Source organism: Sciurus carolinensis, chromosome 8 (genome assembly GCF_902686445.1).
Source record: "Sciurus carolinensis chromosome 8, mSciCar1.2, whole genome shotgun sequence".
NCBI lineage: Eukaryota > Metazoa > Chordata > Mammalia > Rodentia > Sciuridae > Sciurus > Sciurus carolinensis.
The window spans coordinates 122,564,477-122,577,619 of record NC_062220.1 but is presented as its reverse complement, the minus strand read 5'-3'; the positions used below and the strand labels follow the sequence as shown (position 1 = coordinate 122,577,619).

General features: G+C 48.2%; 1 protein-coding gene across 1 annotated transcript; it reads left to right on the top strand.

Moving 5' to 3' along the window:
- The first annotated feature begins 548 nt into the window (after positions 1-548).
- Ess2 (ess-2 splicing factor homolog) lies at positions 549-11,937 on the top strand. Its single transcript, XM_047562638.1, has 10 exons — positions 549-709; positions 1,744-1,912; positions 2,004-2,099; positions 4,385-4,554; positions 4,669-4,786; positions 5,140-5,273; positions 6,100-6,202; positions 6,830-6,939; positions 10,766-10,881; positions 11,405-11,937. The coding sequence occupies exons 1-10, from the start codon at positions 575-577 to the stop codon at positions 11,682-11,684; spliced, it is 1,431 nt and encodes a 476-aa protein (XP_047418594.1). The 5' UTR covers positions 549-574; the 3' UTR covers positions 11,685-11,937.
- The last annotated feature ends 1,206 nt before the right edge of the window (positions 11,938-13,143 follow it).

The following is a 13,143-nucleotide window of genomic DNA, read 5'->3' as shown; positions in this document are numbered from 1 at the left end:
GTTCCATTTCAGTGAGAATTGGCTCTCTTATGGGAAGACCACTCTGGCATTTAGGGACATACTCATCTCTAACCAGACATTTCTTTATTGAACAACTGTCTTGTTCTTTGTCTTCATTAATCTTTTGTTAGATAACTATCAAGAAAGAATTGTCCTTAGGGTTTTTTTTTTGCATAAAGTTTGGAACTTGTATATAATCAAATTTTCTGATGAATGTGTTTTTGTTAGCACTATTGAAACACACACAGTGATTATTGGTGAGAAATCCAAAGCCTTTTGATTTTCTCCAAGCTGAAAATTTCTCTCATTAGCGTGAACAAGTCAAACAGCCCCCCCAACCACAGCGCCCCCTCGTGTTCACAGATCAGTCAAGCATGACCGACGTGGGGCGGGAGAAAGACTACAACTCCTATGAGTCAGTGCTAGTCATGACGTCACTACGGAGCGCTGACGGACGCTAGAAAAGCGCTGCTTCCCCATTGGCTGACTGTTGGAGGCGCCTGGCAAAAATGGTGCCCCCGCCGCCTTATACCCTATGACGCGCCTCCGCCGCGCGAGTGGTGCTGGGATAGTGATGGAGACACCTGGCCTATCTCCCCGGACCTTGTTGCTCCCGGCCGCGTCTGGGCCCCAGAGGAAGCGATCAGCTGGGGAGACCCAGGCTGTGAGGAGCAAGCAGCGGGTCCTGGACGAGGAAGAGTATATAGAGGTACTACCTCAGTGCAAATGCCTGCGACTTCCGGGTCCCTTTCGTTTTGCGCTTCCCTTGGGTTCTTTCGCTCCGGTTTTGGCTCTCCTGTCCGCTAGTGGAAGTGGAATAGCCAAGTAACTGGTCCGGAGGGAGATGTTCCTAAATGAGGAGGCACTAGCAGTGTTTTCAGGGGAAAGTAGGGGCGGCTCTATTATACGTGGTGAGGGTCACGGAGATCAGGTTTTCTATTAAAGTGTAAAAGTTTGACAGTCTTGAAGGATGGTTGCAAAGAGGATTTGATTTAGGTTGCAGTTGTGGCAACAACATGAGTGAGTGGGCCTCAGCCCCTTGATGGAGATTGTTCTACTTAAAACAACGAAGGAGACGGGACAAGTGTAGGGTTTAGTTTTAGACTGGTTAAATTTGGGACTCTTCTGGGATATACTGACTGGCAGCATTAATGGGCAGCTGGGTACACAGATTTGCTGCTTCCAGAGCTAGGTCTAGCTGGAGGTGCAGATATGGGGATTTTAGTCAGTGGTGGTGACTGGCTGAAGTCAGTTGAGAAAGGTTTAGATTGGAAATAGAAACTCACGGATGGAGTGAAGGTGGTCTGGTTGTTGTGAAGGTGTAGTCAGTAAAGGAATGAGGAGGGCTGGGGTTGTAGTTCAGTGGTAGAGCGTTTGCCTAGCATGTGTGAGGCACTGGGTTCCATCCTCAGCACCACATAAGAATAAATAAATGAAGGTCTGGTGTTCATCTACAACTAAAAAAAAAAAAAAAAAAGAAAGAAAGAAAGAAAGGAAGAAAAAAAGAGAGGGAGAGAGAAGGGTTTCATGGGCATTGAGAGAATGTTTAGTTATGTTGGATATTGCAGCAAGGCCACATGGGATGTTCAACCTCATTATAAAGTGCCCCCAAGCTCCCTTAAGGAAACTGCAATCACTGGAGCAGGGAGAAGCTGAAGGAGGTGCAGCAAGGGCTTTAGCTTGTACTGTGAGGTGGTGCACCCAGATGGCAGCTCTGGCTTTTGTTCTTATTTCTTCTGAAAGGGCCTTCAGACAGTCATCCAAAGGGATTTCTTTCCTGATGTGGAGAAGCTGCAGGCACAGAAAGAGTACCTGGAGGCTGAGGAAAATGGAGATTTGGAACGGATGCGCCAGATTGCAATCAAGTTTGGCTCTGCCCTGGGCAAGATGTCCCGAGAGCCTCCACCACCTTGTAAGGGGACCCTGTGGGTGGCTGAGAGGGTGAAATATACTGAGCTTTGGTATGGGCTTGCTCTAACCCCTATGTCTCTCTCTTCCCCCAGATGTGACTCCAGCCACATTTGAGACTCCTGAGGTGCACACAGGCACTGGAATGGTGGGCAACAAGCCCAGGTCTCGGGGCCGAGGTTTGGAGGAAGGTAAATGAACACTTCCTCTTTTGGTCACAGTCGTAATTTCCTGGAATCTTATCCTGTAAGACCCTGAGAGAGTGGTCCAGGGACTGCAGGTCACCTCTTGTCCCTGAGGGGTCTCCACTCCTGAATACCTCTTGTCCCTGAGGGGTCTCTGCTCCTGAATAGGGGTCAAAGAGCACTGGTCTAGGAGGCAGATGATTTGTTTCAACTCCCAAATGTGGAACGGCCCTTTAAGCCTCTCTGTGGTCCACCTCTGTGGATTGAGAATTTCACCATCTCTCTCACTGGCCTGCTCACTGTGGGCCAGTCCCTTGCCTTGCAGACTTCATGGGCGTTGGAAGGCTCTTCATCATTGTGTCATGATAGGGGCTAGTTGGCTGGTCCAGATACTTAGAAGATAGATCAGGGCCTTTGCCTTTGTTTCTTTCACATTGGTCATTTCCCCCAGATAACTTGCACTGCTTACTCCTTCACTTGCTTCAGGTCTCTATTCAGATGTTATTTCTTCAGGGAAAACTTTCCTGATCTCTCAGTGTAAACACCCCTGGTGTTGTGCGCCTTCCAACTTGGCTTTGTGTTCTGTCAATGAACCTTTATTTTGTTTATTTATATATGTTGCTGGGAATAGAACCAGATGCCTTGCACATGCTACGCAAGTGCTCTGCCACTGAGCTACAACCCTGGCCAGGTCATAACATTTTAAAACACCTGTTTATTGTCTCTCATCCTAAGTAACATCACTTCCATGAGAGCAGGACTTTGTCTTGCTTCCATTTGTATGCTCTGCATGCAGAACAGCATGTGATATGTTGTGGGTCTTCAATAGATATATGTAGAACAGATGAATGAGTTGTTTTCAACATATTTACTAGGATGTGAGACATTGTTATATGGGATACATCCTGACTTTATGAAGGAATTTTTTTTAGTAAAGAGCATTCTGAAATCCTTTTGAATATAAGCGTATCGTGTACTGTAGGACTTCTTAGTCACTATCTTTTCATTGGTGGTAGAATATTAGTGCACATATAGGTGGGCAGCATACTTTGTTCTACCAGGCTTTAATCTACAGTATACTGTATTGGCACAGATATCCAGTGTGTTCACAAAAACATGTTTGCTGCTTCATAGCCCAGCTCCCTCTGCCATTAACATAGCCCTTGTTTCTGAAGCTTGATTCTTTGTTGAAGGGTGGCATGAGTCACAAGGATGAAGATTATTTTCTTTTTATGCAAATATACCTTATATGTCAGTAAATGTAGGAGACCTTTTCATTACCTAAGTGGTATAGGGACTTTTGTTATTCTTGTTTACAGATGAGGAAACTGAGGCTCCAAAAGGCAGTAACTTGTGTAGGTCTCAGAGATGGTCATTGGGGGAATGGAGCTTACGTGACATTATCTTTTTGACCCCAGGTCTTAAAACTGTAGTCACTGTGCTTTGAGCATAGTCTAGCCTGTACCTGGTAGTAAAGGTTGTTACTGCTGTAGAAGAAAAGGCTGTCCTACAAGCTGAATGTGATGGGATATTCTTAATAGTCCCAGTTGTTCAGAGGCTGAGGTAAGAGGATTGTGAATTTGACCCTAACCTGGGTAACAGTGAGATTTTTGTCTAAAACAAAACAAAACAAAACCAAAAAACTGCCTTCCAGCACCAGGGTGCCACCTCAGTGGGTATGCCACTTTTCATTGTGACAAGGGTGGCAGTAATATGGTTGAGGTTGTGGCCCAGTACCTGTGAGCTCCATTTGGAACACTAGGTCACATGGGATTCCTGCCATAGGGGCTAGTTGGCTGGTCCAGATTCTTAGATAATGACAAGATAACTACTCACCTGTAGGGTAAATACCAAGAGGCAAGGAATGATTAGGATAAGGAAATTCCAGGGAGTGAAGGGAAGTCCTGAGGGCTTTGGAGATAGATCCTGTGGGATTAGCATGGTTTTAGCAGAGGAAAAGTCAGCCAACAGCGAAATTTTTGTGATTATGAATTTTGTTTTAATGCCTGAGTCTGTACCTCCTCCACCCAATCTGTCAGATTGTATTGCACACTTTTGGCATCCATCAGATGAGCAGAGCTGTCCAGGCATCTGCAGGGCTCTGTCTGAGGGCTTCCTGAACAGTTGGGGTGGGTTGATACTACCCCCACGGGGAGTCTTCCAACAGAGGTAAGGATTCTAACTCTGCTTATAAGGTGTCATGATTTTCAGGTTTGGGTATGTTGGTCTCCCACGGCTGTAAAGTGATGTTTATGCTGTGTGTGTTCACCCCACCTGCCACCCTTGAGCAGGAGAGGCTGGAGAAGAGGAGGAGAAGGAGCCACTGCCCAGCCTGGATGTCTTCCTGAGCCGCTATACAAGTGAGGACAATGCCTCCTTCCAGGAGATCATGGAGGTGGCCAAGGAGAAGAGTCGGGCACGCCATGCTTGGCTTTACCAGGCTGAGGAGGAGTATGAGAAGGTAGACCTGGAGTTTGGGGACATGAGGGCCCTCTGTCAGAGCAGGGAGTCCCAAGGCCATGGGCACTATGACTGGGGGTCCCTCTGACCCTTTTTTTTCCCCATGTGATTACAGAGGCAGAAAGATAATCTTGAACTCCCATCAGCAGAGCACCAAGCCATTGAGAACAGCCAGACTGGTGTGGAGACCTGGAAGTACAAAGCCAAGAACTCCCTTATGTACTACCCAGAGGGTGAGTGGTGGGGCCAGGTGGATAGGTGATAGGTGGAGTCATGTGCTTTTGGCTCTGCTTTTAGATCAGCCTTTAAGGTTTGTGTACATACTCCCTCACATTATAGGCCTTTGAAGGGGCCCTGGTCTGTCTTGGTGTGGGTAACTTATATAAGTCAGTGGGGCACTGAAATCCACCCCAACTTCATTCAGGCTCTGCAGTCATGGAGTGTGAGCTACATCCAATGCTTCTGTTTCATTGGGAGTAAATTGGCTGAGAGAAAAAGGGTGCTCTCACCCCTCAGGGCTTATGGTGCTGAGGTGGGGCCTTCCCATCTCCCTGATACCTGCCATCATCTCTACTTCATCTACCAGGTGTCCCTGATGATGAGCAGCTGTTTAAGAAGCCCCGGCAGGTGGTGCATAAGAACACACGTTTTCTCCGGGACCCCTTTAGCCAGGCTCTGAGCAGGTCCCAGCTCCAGCAGGCTGCAGCCCTCAATGCCCAGGTGAGCTAGTGAGAGCAGTAGATCATATGTGGCTAGCTGGTGCGGGCAGGCATGGCTTCTCTCATCTAGGCTGCCCCTTTTAAGTTACAACTATCTGTAGACTTGGTGGAGCTCAATAGGTAGAAATATTGGGGTCTTATGTGGCAGGACCCTGTGTCTTTTCTCAACCCACGTGAGCTTCCACTGGATACTGTCTTGATCTGACACATTCTGTGGGCCTAGATCTATGCCACATCCCTTGATGGTGGCGGGCCAGAAAAGAGGCTGTTAGGAACCAGACAAGTCTGTCCACACCCATGCTCAGGTATCAGACAGGGTTGTGGGTAGACAGGGATGGGCGGGCCAGAGGAGTCAGCAAGGGAACCTGACCCCAGACAGTGGGCTGTGGTGGGATATGGCTTGGAGTGATAGAGAACAGAGAGATTCCGAGCCTGGGAATAAGATGAGTGGGTGCTCTTTGATGGACTGTGGTGGTCATGGGGTCAGAGGGTCGGAGGCAAGAGATGGGAGACTTAGAAGTGCCTCAGGGGAGAGACAGCCTAGGCCCTGTTGGCAGCATTGCACCAAGAGGCAGAGGGTTATCAGTTTTGCCCTAGATGGGAGGAAGGGGAACATCTTCCTTGCTTGGATGCCTACTCTGACAGACCCTCAATATCTTTTGGCAGGGTGGGTGAGTTCTTTCCTCTTTCCCCAAGGGGGGCTGCCCACCCCAAGGCCCCAGCTTTGCCCTGAGGAAAGCAAATATTTCTAGCACGTTCCTGTCCATCTGCCCATCAGCCAGCTGGGGAGAGAGCCTCCATGACACTGTTTTTTCTGCTCATTCCAGCACAAACAGGGCAAGGTGGGCCCCGACGGCAAGGAGCTCATCCCCCAGGAATCCCCACGAGTGGGCGGGTTTGGATTTGTTGCTACTCCTTCTCCTGCCCCTGGTGAGAAATGGGCCAGGTGCCAAGGCTGGTCAGGGCTGTGGGTGGGCTGGACTCTCAGGCAGACCCAACCTTAGATATCCCGGGGTATAGTTTGCTGTTCTAGTCTTCTCAGTAATGTCAGCAGGTGGGGTACTGCTTATATATTAAAATCCAGAGAGCACTGTAGGATGGAGAGTCTCTGGGCATCCTGCCCCACATCTTTTTCACCCTGGAGGCAGGTGAAACTTGGGCCAGTCCTTTGGTGCATAGGGGGGTCTAAACTCTCAGGTACTGGTTGCTGTAATATAGATCAGGGTGTATGGAAGCACCATAGGTTTGCACTGCATTTTAGGAGGTTTGGGAACCCTGGAAATCCTGAATGTTACTTCCCTCAGAGTGCCCTGTTCTAGGATGGTGGTCCAGCTGACCCAGCTTCTAGTCTGTTCTGCCTTGGGCCCACAGTGACCTTGGCATTTCCTTCTCAGAGGCTGGAGATAATATGGTTCCAGAGTCCCTGGAAAGCATGGTCTAGCCTTGTTGTTATGTAGGATGCAAATGGAGTAAATTGGCTATGGTAGATGGGGAGGGCCTGGGTGGCACCCCGACCTGGTCCCCTGGCCTGAGTAGCTTTGGGTTCTCCATCTGCAGGTGTGAATGAATCCCCATTGATGACCTGGGGAGAGGTCGAGAACACACCCCTGAGAGTTGAAGGGTCAGAGACCCCCTACGTGGACAGGACACCAGGGCCAGCCTTCAAGGTGGGTTGTGGGAAAGGGAAGCATGGGTGGGACTTGGTGTAGACATCCAAGGAATCTGAGTCCTTGCTGCTCATGACCAAGCACAGAGGATTGGACTCCCAGCTGGTCAAGGCAGGCCCAACTGATGGGAATGAGCACTGGTGCTTCTGAATGCCAGGGTGCTGAAGATGGGATGGGTGGGTCTGTCATGGGCTTTTGGGGAGCAGGGACCAAGACACCAAGGTCTCTAGGGCCCAAAGGCCAGGGGCTGTTCACAGATAAGGTGGGATGAATTCAGAGTCAAAACAGGAGCTCCAACTGCCCTGCAAGTCCAAGGGCCAAGGAACCATGGTGGATGTCCTCAGAAGGGCTATGTGCTGGCAGAGCAAGACTTCCGTTTACAGAATACAATTAGGAACATTTTAGATGTTACAGTTCTAGTCTAGCATTGTAGAAGTGGATAAAGTGAAGTATGTGAGACCTAGGGCAGGCCAGGGAGGCTCCCAGTGGGCCTGGTTAGATGCAGCAAGGTAGGGTAGTATCACATGACTCCTGAGTGCCTATCAGGGTGATAAGCTGGGGTCAATGACCTGTAGAAATTGGTGGGCATGGATGAGTGGTCAAGGAGATGTGACTATTAAAGCCATGGGGAAGGCAAGATGTCTGCAAAGAATTTGTTAGGGAATTTGAATGATTAGCGTAGTTTAGAAAGGGAAAGGAGATGTCCCTGAAAATTGGGAGCCTGCACACATTACTGTCAGAGTGCTAGCCCCTACCTGTTGTAACTCTGGGATGTTGAGAGGTCACAGAAGGCAAAGGTTTATGTTGTTGCAGACGCTGAGGATGTGAATTACATCATCATCAAAAAATCAGGCATAGAGTCTAGAGTCTGGAATTAATACATAGGTCTGGTTTGGTAGCTGGGTTGGAGGTCATCTCAAGCCAGTCCCTTCCAAAATTGGCAGTGATCAGTTTGAAATGCAATGGAGATTTGGGGTTGTGGGGGGAGATAGAGGGCGAGAGATAGATCACTTATGTAGCAATAGAAACTTAAAACAACTAGGAGTAATGTTGAGGAGAACATCTGCTGCATGACTGGCCCAAAGGCACCATGCTTTCCCAGACCCAGGTCAAGAGGATCCCCCCACCCCCAGCGTGGCACTGCTCATCTTTCCCCAGAATAGTCCTTAGACATACTGCAGGTCGACAAACAAAGATGGGCAGTTTTGGTGCCTTGGTTTCAGAATTTATCTGGGATGCAAGAATAACCAAGACAAGGAATGGGCATAAGGCTCAGTTGGTGGAGTGCTTGCCTCAATTCCCCAGCACCACACACACACACACACACACACACACACACAAAATAACCAAGACAACCCTGGAAGAGGAATAACCAAGAGGAATCTATGCTGTCAAACATTAAAGCATACCCTAAGGCTCTTGACATGTTAAAAGTGTGCCCCTGCCCAGCAACTCAGGAGTCTGAGGCAGGAGGATCACAAGTTCGTGGCCAGCCTCAGGTATTTAGCAAGGCCCTAAGTAAATTAGAGAGACCCTGTCTCAAAATAAAAAGTACTAAGGATAGCTGTGCGTGATTGCACATGCCTATAATCCCAGTGACTCAGGAGGTTGAAGTAGGAGGAACTCAAGTTGGAAACCAGCCTCAGCAACTTAGCAAGACCCTGTCTCAAAATAAAAAACAGTAAAAGGGCTGAGGATGTAGCTCAGTTGTAGAGCATCCCTGGATTCAATCTCCAGGTGAAGTGTGGGGGTAGGGAGCATGTCCTGGGACCAAGAGCAGGTAGCCAATAGCAAAGGAAGGAAGCACTGAAACCATCCGCAGTTTAAGTACGAACTGAAGGTGTTATAAAGATGGCAATTCAAATTGTGCTGAATAGCAAAGTATTTGGAAATAAAGTGAACTGGGTCCTTAACACATATAGCAAAATAACTTCCAGAAAGGCAAAAGGTTAAATGTAAAAACGATAACCATTAAACAACTAGAATAAAAATAGTGGTGAATATTTAGTTTTATCTTAAGGTAAGAATTTTTCTAAACGTAAAAGTAAAGGAGGCTGGGATATAGCTCAGTTGTAGAATGCATGCCTCGAATGCACAAGACCCTGCTTTCAATCCCCAGCACCACAAAACAAACAAACAAAGAACAACAACAAAAAAAAAAACAGTTAAGGAAAAAAATTCACTAAGTAATAGCTACCTGTTATCCATGGTTTTACTTTCCAAGATTTCCTGTGGTTCAACTTCAGTTTGAAAGCATTAAATGGGAAATTGGAGAAATAAACTTTCATAAGTTTTGTTTTGTTTTGGTGCTGGGGATTGAATCCAGGCCTTTTTACCAATGAGCTACATCCCATGCCCTTTTTATTTTTTATTTTGAGACAGGGCTTCACAAAGTTGCTGAGGCTGGCCTCAAATTGTGATCATCTTCCTCAGCCTCCTGAGTCACTGGAATTATAGGTATATGCTACTTCACCCAGCAACAGTTCATAAGTTTTAAGTCATTTTATGTAGTATACTATTTTATTTTGTTATTTGTTATTCTCTTACTATGCCTAATTTGTGTGTGTGTGTGTGTTGCTAGGGATTCAACCCAAGGTCTCAAGCATGCTAAGCATGTGCTGTACCACTGATCTGTCCCCCAACCCCTAATTTGTTTGTTTGTTTTGGTACTGGAGATGGAATCTAGGGACACTTTACCATTGAGCTATATCTGCAGCCCCCCCCCCTTTTTTTTTTGTAGTTGTAGATGGACAGAATGCCTTTATTTTATTTGTTTATTTTTATTGGTGCTAAGAATCGAACCTAGTGCCTCACACATGGACACATGGTAGGCAAGTGCTCTGCCACTGAGCTATAGCCCCAGCCCCTCCCCAGCCCTTTTTAATTTTTCATTTTGAGACAGAGTCACACTAAGTTGCTTAGGCCTTGCTAAATTGCTGAGGCTGACCATGAACTTGGGATTCTCCTACTTCAGCCTCCCTGAAGGGATTACAAGCCTGTTTCACCATGCCAGCCCCAAACCCTAATTTGTAAATTAATCTTTATCATAAGTGTATATCTGAAAAAGCAGTGTATAATTCAGTTTTCAGGAGTCTTTTTGTTTTAAATATTTTTTAGTTGTCAGTGGACCTTTATTTTATTTATTTTTATGTGGTACTGAGGATTGAACCCAGTGCTTCACATGTGTTAGGCAAGCACTCTACCACTGACCCACAACCCCAGCCCTCAGGAGTCTTTTGGTGGTCTTGGAACATATTACCCGAGGATAAGAGGGGATACTGTATATGGAAATGATGAACCTTAGTATAGCAGAAAATGTCAAAAGACAGCAAAAGCAAATAATTAAATAAATTTGTATGGTGTAGCTTAATTAATTGATAGATAAAGCTCTATAAGTAACAACAACAGACAATGAAAAAGAAGATAAACAGAAAAAGGGGCCACATTCACATATGGAGAGTTCTTGAAAGAAATACAGAAGTTTGATAAAGACAAAAAGATGGTCACACTAATATTCAGAGGGAAAAAAATGAAAACAGGACACTTTTTTCCCTAAAGGCTCGTCAGAAGTTCATACCTCGGCAGTCCTGACCTTGACAACCTGTTGAGTATAGGCAAGGAGGAGGACCCTGGGAATACACAGGTCTGGCAGGCTGTGTAAGGGCTTTTGACAGGCTATGGGGCAGGGTAGCAATGTTGAGTTGCTGGGGTTATGGCAGCCAGGGAGAAAAGATTGGCATCCACAGCAGCTGTTCTTCCAGGTGAGGGACTGCCTGGCTTGGTGAAAAGTCTCACATAGGCCACCCACACACCTGCTGCCTTGTAGATCTTGGAGCCTGGCCGTAGGGAGCGGCTGGGCCTGAAGATGGCCAATGAGGCGGCTGCCAAGAATCGGGCTAAGAAGCAGGAAGCCTTGCGGAGAGTGACAGAGAACCTAGCCAGGTGAGGGGCAGCTAGGTCCTTGGGTAGGAGTAGTGGGTGGGTATGAACTGGTGTCTGCCTTGTCCCTGCTCTGACCACACCCAGCCATGTGGATGTATGGTCCAGGGGTTCTGCAGTGGGCACTGTAGCTGCTTCTCTGCTATGGTTGCATGTGGGCCAGGCTACAGGACCCCTCTCCTGTATTCCACATCCTCCTCGGCCTGTCCCTAAGAGTCACCTTTAGGCAATTTGTCCTACTTTGAATTCCTGTCAGTCCTGTGGTGACAGTGTCATATTCCTCTTGGACAGAGGTGGGAACTCCAACTTTCAGAGGACTGCAGTCTACCCAGCCTCACAGCCAAAGGCAGCACCATCAGTAGAACTCAAGTTCAGTCTGATTGCTATGTACTAGGCCATCCAGTGTTGTCTTTCTTGAATGATCATGCCTCTGACAAGGCTCTTCCTGAGGGACTGAGGGAGGCTCTACTGATGACAGCACCCAGCCCACCTAACCCTGCTTTTCTTTTCCATCCCTCCATCCCAGCCTCACTCCCAAAGGCCTGAGCCCAGCTATGTCCCCAGCCCTGCAACGCCTTGTGAGCAGGACAGCCAGCAAGTATACAGACCGAGCCCTGCGGGCCAGCTACACACCATCCCCAGCACGCTCAACCCACCTCAAGACTCCAGCTGGTGGGCCACAGACCCCCACGAGCACGCCAGCCCCGGGTTCTGCCACACGCACACCCCTCACACAGGACCCAGCCTCCATCACAGACAACTTACTACAGCTCCCTGCCCGGCGCAAAGCCTCAGACTTCTTTTAGAGTCAGGCCTGGGCTGGGCCCATGGACGTTGAGTGGAACCTGCAGGACAGCTCTCCACCCAGCAGAGAATTCCACCTGGAGGCTCAGGCCCAGGCCAGAGGCATTTGATCATCACAGGAATCACAGACGAAAGATGCTGTGCCTCAGCCAGGCCAGCATGGGACACATGCCCTCTTCCCCCGGAACCTTACTGAAAGTTTTCTATTTAACCATCATCTGAACTGTCATTAAAGAACACCTGGCACATTCCGGCCAGGCTGCCCTTCTGTCCTGCTTCTTGAGTGAGCCCTGGGACCTCCTTGGGCCAACTGTGCTGTCTTAAGACTTCAGGAATAGAGGCAAGGGTGCCCCAGAGGAGGAAGCTATGGCTAGGGTGACCCCTCTGTTGTTTTCTGTGACTCCTATAACTGCCTTCTGAGCTGAGCTCATGTAGGTTTTTCTAAGGAAGTGATGGAGCCTTATAAATGTATCCCTTATGGTCACCTGGGACTCTGGGTCCATGTCTTTAGCCTCCCAGCCTGGCCTAGCCTGCTTGGTTTTCTGGTTATACAGTGATGTAGGTCTGTGTATGGCAATTTCCTGGTGGCCTCAGCCATCACCCTCTCCTAGCACTTGGCTTCCAGCTTTGATAGAGCAGTACCATCTCTACCTTCCTGCCTTCTATTCTCCCCCACTGCTCTTGGCACTGCCCACCAGGCTACTGAGGCACTGGCCTCACCCCAACTGGAGCTGCTATGTAAAAAAGAATGGGGTCAGCTTCTAGGCAGACCCACAGGTGTCATTTGCACCATGGGCTGAAACATGGGCAGTATTTGCCCATGGATTGAAATATGGGTGCCCAGCCCTCAGGTGACTGATGGTCAGTTGGGCTCATGCACCTACTATCCATGGAGTTGAGGGGGTCATGTCATGGTTTAGCTTCAAACTGGTGTCTTCAGGCCTCAAGAGAGTCATAGGCTGCACCCTCTCAATAACCCAGAGTTTCCTCTGTTCAGGGAGCTTGGGGAACATCTAATACAGCTCAGACAGAGTCCTGCTTTATGACCTGTGCAAGCCATTTTTTTTTTTTTCAGTCTTTCTGTGTTGGTCCTCTTGCCCCTCCTCCCCCCAACTGCTGATGTTTCCTGGAGGCCAGTCCAGAGACTGACATTTGCCACTTGATGCCTGCCTAGGACTTCTAACCTGTGCTCCCCCACCGTGAGTTTCTGCAAGCTTCTGGGGTGGCTATCCTGGGACCTCCAGAAGTTGAAGCTGGAATACATAGGGGTTAAGAAGGTGGGGCATTGTGTACTTTTGCCTAATAAGGAAGGTTGGACTTTAACCCCCGGGAGCCTTTAGGAAGTGAGAGGCAGAGGTTTAAGGTGCAAGAGGTACCGATGTCCCTAAAGCACTTAGCCAGCATATGGGGAGCATGCTCTGAGGAGAGGTAGTAATCAAATGGGGAAACATGGATGCCTGG